The sequence below is a fragment of the Eublepharis macularius genome, chromosome 14 (genome assembly GCF_028583425.1).
Source record: "Eublepharis macularius isolate TG4126 chromosome 14, MPM_Emac_v1.0, whole genome shotgun sequence".
NCBI lineage: Eukaryota > Metazoa > Chordata > Lepidosauria > Squamata > Eublepharidae > Eublepharis > Eublepharis macularius.
The window spans coordinates 68631974-68642879 of NC_072803.1; the positions used below are offsets into that span (position 1 = coordinate 68631974).

Here is a 10906-nt window from a genome sequence, read left to right on the forward strand (position 1 = left end):
GCTAGTAGATCAGCATTTAATCCATTACGGAAAAATTCAATTTTAATCCCTTCATGATAGTCCCGTACTTTGGCCGCATATTGCCTAAACTTGGCTGCATATTCACGGACAGGTCTCTGCCCTTGTCTTACTGTTTTTAGCTTTGTCCTGGCCCTCTCCTCATCAAGAGGATCTTCGAACTGGGCTCTTAAAGCATACACAAAGGCAAATCATGTAATTCAGGCGCTCCCATCTCATGGAGGGTAACGTACCATTCAGCTGTGGGGGGCCCTAATCGAGACTCTAAGTGGCTCTCCCTGCTATGTTCATTTGGGAACAAGTGGCCCCAGTCCTGGAAAAATTCCATGGCTTGTACAATGAAGAACTCCAAGTCTTCTGGGTTCCCATCAAATCGGGCTTGTAACTTGAACCACCCTTGTGGCACCCCCATCGCTAGAGCCTCAACTCTTTGGTCTCTCACTTGTCTTGGGATTGGGACCATTGTGGAGCCCTGTTGCCCTTGGTCTCTCGGTACCCCATGGGCCATTTGTTATGTGGCATAGTTCTTGTGACCAACTGGGGCGTTTCATGGTAGAATAAAAGGGGCCAGTTGAGGTTGTGGTGCTTGGACCCAAACGTTACTTGAGAGGGGTATACTGCATAGTCTCCCATATAGGGGTGCCCAGTCTGTGGTCCCATTCCCTTCGAGACTAAAGTCACTCTTGCTGTCGAGTGTGGGGGTTGAAGAGGGGGGACTCCTTTTGTAAAGGATCACAGCTGGGGGGTATGAGCATGACATGAAAGCACACAGGATATCAATACAGTGAACAGATCAGATACATGAATGGCATGGATGAATGACATGCAAGACATGACAGCTGCTGAGAGACCACCACAAATCTGTCTTTTGAAGCTGCCTGTGCCTATGGCCCTGACTTACATCCTCTGGCAGCAATCACGCATTGCATTGAGTAAATAAGTATTTCTTTTTGTCTGTCCTGAATTTACTGCCCATAAACCTTATTGGATTCCCTCAACACCTAGTATGCTTCCTCTACCTAGTGTATAATTTTATAGACATCGTCTTTGTTGGGGGGGAAGGGTTAAAAATAGTTTAAAATCAGAGATGCAATGGATCTTGAATCAATAGAGAGTCAAAACGTCAGTTTGCTTTTAAAAACATTTACTTCTAAAGGAAAAAGGTACTAGGATTGCTACAAATTTTTTTTTAAAAAAAACCTATGAGCTACATCTTGCTGACCATGAGTACAAAGAAAATAGCAATGGGGATTCTTCCTCTGTCTTCTTGACCCTGAAAGAAAATCACCTGATCTATTGACCAATAACAGTTTACAAACACATCTCAGTTTCCTGGGCTTCCAGGCTACTGGCTCTGTGCCAGGTTCACTTCCAGGTCAAACAAACAATAGCACAGTAAGTAAATACATTAACCCCATAATGACTGAATGTCAGACATTGCAACGTTTATTCCAACAATCTTTTTTCTAAACTGAAAAGCTGTTATCTAAATTGCTTTACACATGGAGGCCAGTGACAAGCAAAGGGGCCAGCAAAGGGGTCCCCTTGCTGGCCCAGAACCGCACATGCATTGTAGGTCATAGGAAACAATATTTTGGGATCTTTAACCTTTAATCTTTAACTTGTGTATACCAGTTTCCAGATCTGGCCCAGAACTAACAAGGAGAATAAGTAATCTTTTTTTAAAAACTGTACAAAATACAATCATACAATGAAAAACTAGAGGTAGTAAAATACTGAATACAAACAACAATGGAGCAATGAAACAAACAACAATGAATACAAACAGTAATGAAACAGTGTATAGCACATTGCATTACAAGAGGTTATAACTGGTGGTTATAGATTACATAGAGGATGTACTGAACGATATCTATCATAAATGACCTTAACACAGTAATACAATATTAATTTAGAGAGTGAATACAACTTATATATTTGTGTACATATGAAAGAATTTCAAACCTGGTAGGGTACTATTATTTTCAAGGTACTAAAAAAATGGAAACCATTTTTCCATAAAGTTTGTAGATCTTGGGAAGTGCTCTACCTGATATACTTTATCATATAATTTCTCCAAAATAAATATAGTGGTCCCAAATTTTTGCGTACCAGTTGTCAATTGAGGGAACGGATTTCGATTTCCAGAGTGCAGCTATCACACTCTTTGCGGCCACTAATAATGTGGCTATAAGGTCTTTTCTTATCTTCGGTATGTGACCCTGATACTTGTACTCTTAAAATGAAAAGGGCTTTTATTGAGATCACATAAGTCAAACCATTACAAGAAAAGTGAGTGAGGGATTGCCAAGCCAAAAAACCTTTCCCTGATAGCTACCTGTCTGTGAGGGAAAACAACAGGGGTAGAGAGAAAACAGATGAACCGGATCATTGGCATAAGAAGGGGGGCGGGGCTCTGGGTGAAGTGGCAAATGTTTAATTTCCTAGATATGTGCCATTTGGGGAATAAAACTAATTTAGCTTCTGGAGATGAGAGGGGTTGGAGTGATGAGATTATGTTAAAATTGCAGAGGAGAGTTTTCCTCGCATGCATAGAGCACAATATGCAAAAAGGGCAAAAATGACCCAAAATGGAAGTCCATTCTCTGCAGAGGCTGGGGAGTTGATGAGATCAGGAAAAAGTAGAATTGGTCTGGCTGACATTGGTTCTTTTGCCGATTGTGCTGGAAAATCTTGGGTCATTCCTTGGGGCCTGAATGTGTAGGGAGGAGGTTGATATTGAAAGAGGGAGCTTTCCTGGCTTGCATAAAAGTTTTTTTTTAAAAAAAACGTCCTGGAGGAGGTTTGGAGAAACACCTGAGGCTGGGCGAATAACAGGATCCAGGAGAGGGCAGGAATCTTCCTGTACAGTCATGAAAACAAGAGGAGGAACTAACTGGGGTCAGTCCATTGCTCGTTGTCTTGGAGGCTGAGTTGTTCGTTGGTGGTGGAAAGTGGTCATAGCTTGGTGACCCACGGTGGGGCATCCATGGCAAGAAACTAACAGAGGTGGTTTGCTATTGCCTGCCTCCACAACCCTGGTCTTCACTGGAGGTCTCCCGTACAATTACTAATCAAGGCCAACCCTGCTTAGCTTCTGAGATCTGACGAGTTCAGGCTCACCTGGGCTATCCATATCAGGGTGAGTTGTTCATCGGGGTCCGATTATTCAGGGAGAAGGTTCCAAAGTCCCTTGGGGAGAACAGCCTTCTGATTTAAACAGCCTGAGGTGGGCTCTAGGAGGAGTAGATCTGCATTCCATTGCTGCTTAACAACTCGCCATATCCTTGGCATGGCTGACTGCCTCTGCTGTTAGCTTAACTTCAGCAAGACGCAGACTCCATTTTCTAGCCCTAAGCCCATGTTAGAACCAAAATGGAGGCACAAAAATGGCCCCTCCTTAAGGAAGCCCCAGTCTGATAAGTCTCGTTTCTCATAGGAGCAGCCAACTGAACAGACCAAGTTCCAAGTTGCTGCCTATCACACTCTGGAAAAGGGGAAATTCAATAGGCCTCTAAGTTAAATGCAACTGCTCTTCGCACCTGGGTATGAGGTCTTTTCGGTGATTTATTCCCCCTCTGCTGAGTAAGTACAGAAAACTGACTAACAGTGCTGGTGCTACACTGGCATTGGTCACACACACACATGCAGCTGCCTTATATCGAATCAGAGCCTTGGTCCATCAAGGTCAGTATTGACGCTTTCCTGGGCTGCTTTCTGCCCTTGAGCTGTACGGCATCCCTTCTGCACCTCTGCCCTGGGGGCTCACCAAAGCCTGACCATGATGGACCCGACAGCAGTCAACTGGAACAAGGAGCCCATCCTGGGGGCCCTGCAGCAGTACGTGAGCCCCGCGCCACGGCAGGTGGAGGTGCTGGAGGTGGCCTCGGGCTCCGGGCAGCATGTCACCCACTTCGCCCGCACCCTGCCCAACGCGCTGTGGCAGCCCTCCAAGCTGGACCTGGTCTGCATGCAGAGCATTTCTGCCTTAACCAGTGCACTCTGCCTCCCGAATGTCAAACCGCCGGTTTACCTAGACTCATCCAAGAGCTGGGGGATGTGGGGGCTGAAGCCCAGTGCCCTGGATCTCATCATCAACATCAACATGATTCACGTTTCCAACGTGAACTGTACCGAGGGCTTGTTCAGAGGAGCAGGGAAGCTTCTGAAGCCCAGTGCCATGAGGATCACATACGGGATACTTTTAATGGGTTGCAAAGCCTTACGCCATGAATGAATGCATCACCCCCCCCCCCAGAGCAACGTGGACTTCAATGACACCTTGAGGCTCAGAAATCCAGCTGGGGGCCTCCGGGACACGGCTCTCCCGCAGCAACTTGCCGAGGTCAATGGAATGTGCCCGGAGAGAATGGTGGAGATGCCAGCAAATGAGTAAGCAATGAGTTGGCTTAAGGATAGCATCTGATGCTGATACTCGTTTCCAAAAGTTTCCAAAAGATGTGTTGATGCTGTAGCGACAGTGACTATGCAATGAAACGTGTGCTCTGGGCTTAGAAGCAGCTCCTGTGGCCAGTTTGATACCCCTGCAGCAACATCCTACCTGAGGTGGCATGAATGATTGGGCTCGGCTGTACCCTTATAGTAGTAAATTGTTTTCTCCATCCTTAAAAAAAAAAGGGTCAGTATTGACTACTTAGACTGGCAGCAACTCTCCAGGGTCTCAAGCAGAGGGTCCTTCATGTTCCCTACCACCTGCTTCTTTTAACTGGAGATGCTGAGGATAGAACCTGGGACCTTCTGCATGTCAAGCAGATGCTCTGCCACTGAACTGCGACCCCTCCCTGACATTATGGGAGGTAGTTATACTCCCTTCATATAGGAGGGAGTAAAGCAGTGAACTTGGAAGAGCTACTGGGGAGGGGGTCCAAACTGCACCTATGGACCTATTCTGATCTGGGGGCCAAGAAGATTTGCACTAATATTATGTCACCACTTAGTTCTTAAGAGAATAATTCAAGAAAGAGTAACTTTTGTATTCCAGAGGGTTGCTCAAAGCTACCCCCTCCCCTCCCCATAGTGCCTAAGGACTCACCTGTTGCTCGTCCTGGGTGGTGGTAGCAGCTTCGCCCCAAATCTGTATTTTCAGCACCAGATGGATACATATTTTTAATCTGTTTATTTACATCCACCCCCTTTCCCTGCTCAACCAGTTTACGGTTTGGTTTTTCCGATTTTATGTAGCTCATTTATTGAATTGTATGTTACTGCCTATCTCAAAAACATTTTCAGGTGGGTAGCCGTGTTGGTCTGCAGTAGACCATTCCGGTCTAGTTGTACCTTAAAGACCAACGAGATTTCCAGGGTATGAGCTGAGGAAGGAAGCTTTAACTCTGAAAAGCTCATACCCTGGAAATGTCATCTCTAAGGTACTACTGGATCTGAATCTTGCTCAAAACTTTTATTCTGTAAGTATTTCTGCTGGTTTTGCCACTATTTGCTTTGGTGATTTATATGCATATTTACTTACTTACTTACTTACTTACTTACTTACTTACTTACTTACTTACTTACTTACTTACTTACTAGATTTCTCTACCGATTTTCCTCATTTTAAAAGTGGTTTACAATAAAACAAGCAATTTATATTTTTATATTTCCCTTCCCCTCCTAGGGAGGAGAGGTGACAAGCGGCTGTGCAAAAAAGTGCAATGTTACCAAACTCCTCCTGACAGGGTTGTTGGCCATTGGCCAGTGGAAGAGGGAAGGGGCAGGGGTGAGAGGGAGGAATGGTGCAACATCACTTCCAATAAACAGTGGGGAGTCATGTCACTGTGCTGGCATGATGCTCTACAATTCACTGAATTCTGGAGCATCACATTGGCTATTTGCTGAAAGTGATGTTGCACTACTGGCACAATGCTGCTTTTTCGGCTATCCCCTCCCCCCGCTGCCGCCACCGCTCCCTTGCCAAGTAGTGGCAGGCAGAGAAGAGGGAGGCTTGTTTCTACTCCTCCCAGGCCCCTTTGCCATTGCCACTACAGGAAGGCCAGGTACACCCAGAATATACAAAAGGCAAGTATGTAAAACAATAACCCACTGGAATATAATGATCTTTGATGGGAAACGATTATGAAATATGAACCAGATATTCAAATATCAAATCACCAGATCTATTTGCAACAAAGGAATGGAATAGTTTAACCCTGCTTGTGAAGACAGGAGCATTCTTTTGAGGTGGGCCCAATATTTAGATTTTGTACTTTAATCAGAGGAAATGACCTCGGTTAGCAATTTAATATTCCTGCATAATCACAAAATCACTATGAGGATGCAAGTTTTCTTCAGCCTAGCATTATTATTACTTCTGCTCTTATAGTTACTCTGATTAGATACTCTGGGCATGAAGCAGGGTCACTAGGGCAGTCGGGGGGGGGGTTAGTTGTGAATTTCCTGCATTGTGCAGGGGGTTGGACTAGATGACCTAGAGGTCCCTTCCAACCCTGTGATTCTATGATTATACAAAAGGGGGACCCACATGGACTTTCACTCTCCCGCTCTCATTTTCAACTGCTCCCATTTCCTCTTTCCCTCCCCATGCAGCCCCTATGGCCTCTCTCTTTTCTCTGCTGTTTGGGAGGCTGTTAGGCCTAGAGGGCCAGTCATGGGATACTGCCTTTGGTTTTACTGCACTGAAAACAGCAGTGGTGGGTTACCAAGATCAACCGAGCTCTGCTGAGGTTTGACTGAAGAGATTTAGCCTCCTGGCTCCAGATGCTTCACCAGACTACAGAGATCAGCTGATAAATGGGGACAGGGTTGCCACTCTTCTCTTTCTGGAAAGGCTCCTATGCCTTTATTGTTTAGGAAAATAGAGAAAAGTTGAGAATGTTAATGGCCTTACAAGATAATAAGTAATAATAACATTCGATTTATATACCGCCCTTCAGGACAACTTAATGCCCACTCAGAGCAGTTTACAAAGTATGCCATTATTATCCCCACAACAAAACACCCTGTGAGGTGGGTGGGGCTGAGAGAGCTCCAGAGAGCCATGACTAGTCCAAGGTCACCCAGCTGGCTTCAAGCGGAGGAGTGGGGAATCAAACAGATTAGAGTCCCACGCTCTTAACCACTACACCAAACTGGCTCTAGATAATAGAATCATAGGGTTAGAAGGGACCTCTAGGATCATCTAGTCCAACCCCTTGAACAATGCAGGAAATTCACAACTCCCCCCCCCCCAACGCCTGCCCCAGTGACCCCTTGTCATGTATGCCAGCATACCTGCCAATATTGTGTTATGCGTTTTGTGCTGATCGTAACTGTTTGCTAAAGTTATATTCTGTATACTATATATATCATCTGAGAGTGCCTTAACTGCTAATATTCAATGCAGGAGAGCCAGTGGGCTCTCCTGCACTGAACAGCAAGTTTGCTGCATTTACAGCTAGTGTCCTTGAAGGCGAGCTGCTAGCAGTGAATGTTGTATCTTTTCCCAGACTGGGATATTTTCCTTTGTACTTCATGTAGCCTAAACTAATCTGTTCCCATGTAACTTCTTTGGGGTTTCATGCCAGAATGTCAATGGACCCAAAAGGGTGGGAAGTTTCCCTATAATTAGTAATGCCTTTGTTTGAATTGTCACTTCTGCCAATTGCCACCTTTGGGTAAACATCCTGAACTGTATGGATCTCAATAAAGTTCCTTCAACTGGAACACCTGTGTGTTAACTGTGGAGAGCTTGGGGGATCTAACTGCCAGGCTCTGACACCCCTGCTCCATGCCCAGAAAATGGCAAAATGCCTCCAGGATCTCTAGCCAAACTGACCTGGGGAAAATTGCTACCTGTCTCCAAGGTGGCAATTGGCATTACCCTGGGCATGTAAGAAGGACCACGAGAACTAAGCACTGATGTAACCCATTCTGCCCTCTCCCTCATGATCTGCCCAAGTTCACAGAATCAGCATTGCTGTCAGATGGCCATCTAAGCCTCTGCTTAAAAACTGCCAATGAAGGAGAGCTCACCACCTCCCAAGGAAGCCCATTCACAGAATCTCAGGGTTGGAATGAGCCATACAGACCTTCTAGTCCAACCCCCCGCCCAACGCAGGATAAGCCTAAAGCATCCCTGACAAATATTCATCTTGAAAACTGCCAGGGAAGGGGAGCTCACCACCTCCCTAGGCAGCTGATTCCACCTTTGAACTACTCTGACCGTGAAAAAGTTTTTCCTAATATCCAGCCGGTACCTTTGTGCATGTAATTTATGTCCTATCCTCCACTGCCAACTGGAACGGCTCCTTGCCCTCCTCCAAATGACAGCCTTTCAAATATTTAAAGAGAGCAATCATGTCCCCCCGCCCATCTCCTTGTCACGTATGCCTGCATGCATACCTGTCATTAATGTGTTTTGCATTTTGTGCTGATCATGAATGTTTGCTGAGGTTGTATTCTGTACACTGTATTGATCATCTGAGAATGTGTAAACTGCTAACATGAAATGTACTGAGCCAGTGGGGGTTGTCTGCCAGTGGGGGTTGTCTGTTATCTGTTGAAGGTATTTACTTTCACTTTTACAGTAAGTGTCCTTGGATGCCAGCTGCAGGCAGCGAGCAATGTACCTTTTCTCAGAGACTGAGATGATTTCATTCTGTACTCTGTCTAGCCTAAACTAATCAGTTCCCATGTACCTCTTTGGGGTTTTTGCGCCAGAATGTTAACGGACCCAAAGGGCAGGAAGTTTCCCTATAATTAGCACTATCCTTTTTGAATAGCCACTTTTGCTAATGCATTCGTATAGATTACTTGGACTGTATAGATCTCTAATAAAAGTTACTTCAACCAATGCACCTGAGTGCTTGCTGTGAGGGACTTGGGGATCTACCTGCCAAGGATTCTCCAACTAAACATTCCCAAGGCCCTCAGCCTTTCCTCGTAGGGCTCAGTTTCTAGACTCCTGATCATCCTTGTTGCTCTCTTCTGCACACTCTCAATTTTGTCCACATTCTTTTTGAAGTGAGGCCTCCAGAACTGCACACAATACTCCAGGTGCAGCCTGACCAGGGCAGTATAGAGAGGGACATGCGATTTCGATGCAATGGCCCTTTTGATACAACCCAAGACTGAGTTTGCCTTTTTTGCCACTGCATCACACTGACTGCTCATATTTATGGTTGTTGTGGGTTTTCCGGGCTGTATTGCCGTGGTCTTGGCATTGTAGTTCCTGACGTTTCGCCAGCAACTGTGGCTGGCATCTTCAGAGGTGTAGCACCAAAAGACAGAGATCTCTCAGTGTCACAGTATGGAAAAGATGTTGGCAGGTCGACAATACATTGCTCATATTTAGTTTACAGTCTACTCTTACTCCAAGATCTCGTTTGCATTCACTACTACCCATCCTATATTTGTGCTTCACATTTTTGTGGCCCAGATGTAATACTGTGCACGTATCTATGTTGAATTGCATCCTGTTCACAACTGCCCACTTCTCCAGAGTATTCAGGTCTTGTTGAATTTTAATTCTATCTTCTTGGGTGTTTGCCACTCCTCCCAATTTGGTATAATCAGCAAATTTAACGAGTGTCCTGTTTACCCCTTCATCCAGATCATTGATAAAAATATTGGAAAGTACCAGGCCAAAAACCAAGCCCTGTGGCACCCCACTTGACACCTCCCTCCAATCTGATGAAACGCCATTGATCACCACTCTTTGGGTGCAGTCTAACCACTGAGGGACTGCTCTAACTGTCAAGAAGTTCTTCCTAATGTTTAGCCAAAAACTCTCTTGATTTAATTTCAAGCTGTTGGTTCTGGTCCAACCTTCTGGGGCAGTGGAAAACAACTCCACGCCATCCTGTATCTGACAGCCCTTCGAGTACTTGAAGATGGTTATCATATCACCTCTCAGTCATCTCCTCTCCAGGCTAAACATTCCAAGCTCTTTCAACCTTTCCACCTAGGACTTGGTCTCCAGACCCCTCACCATCCTCGTTGCCCTCCTCTGGACACGTTCCAGCTTGTCTATATCCTTCTTAAATTGTGGTGCCCAAAACTAAACACAATACTCTAGGTAAAGTCTTACCAGAGCAGAGTAGAGTGATACTGTCACTTCTTGTGATCTGGATGCTATGCTTCTGTTGATAAAGCCCCAAACCGCATTTGCCTTTTTAGCTACCACATCACGCTGCTGACTCATGAACAGCATATGGTCCACTAAGACCCCTAGATCCTTTTCTCACATATTACTGCCAAGATAAGTCTCCCCTATCCTATAATTATGCATTTGATTTTTCCTTCTTAAATACAGAACTTTGCATTTATCTCTGTGGAAATTCATTTTATTTGTTTTAGCCCAGTTTTCCAGCCTGTCAAGATCATCCTGTATCCTTACTCTTGATAAATAAATCATATGTAGGCCCCAGAAACCTAATTAAAGGATTCCATGTTTGGACCATTAGCAGAGTTTATCGTTTGGCATAGGAAGCGTGATTATAAGTGGTTGTGAGCTCGTTGTGCTGGCTGGTGTGTGTGCAGGAGAGAAAGTAAGAAATCATACACTTGCTTTATATTTAGAAAACAAGTAAGAGTTCTTTATTGTCGGAATTCCATACTCTGGTAGGAAATGAGGACAGACAGATCCTAACTACCTATCTAGTCTAAGGATGGACATGGATGCCCGGACAGGGCCTGCATCCATGCTGCCAAGATGGAGGGAGGAGAAGGAGAGAGGTGTTGCCTGGAACAATGTCAGGAAGAGAAGAAGTGAGAGGGAGGAAGTCAGGAGGAGGAAATCCTGAGAATAGCAATCTACATATCAAAGGACAGTCAGAGCAGTAAACAGTAAAAAGAGTGCCCTGACCTCTCTATCTTTCTAACTGTTTGCTTTGTCTCCCTCTGAAACACGAGGAAAGAGATAGCACTAAATCCT

General features: G+C 45.1%; 1 protein-coding gene across 1 annotated transcript; it reads left to right on the forward strand.

Moving 5' to 3' along the window:
- The first annotated feature begins 3802 nt into the window (after positions 1–3802).
- On the forward strand, positions 3803–4414 carry LOC129341926 (methyltransferase-like 26). The gene is made up of 2 exons (XM_054997282.1): positions 3803–4182; positions 4267–4414. Exons 1-2 carry the CDS (start codon positions 3803–3805, stop codon positions 4412–4414), a joined length of 528 nt encoding a protein of 175 aa, XP_054853257.1.
- Positions 4415–10906: the final 6492 nt, after the last annotated feature.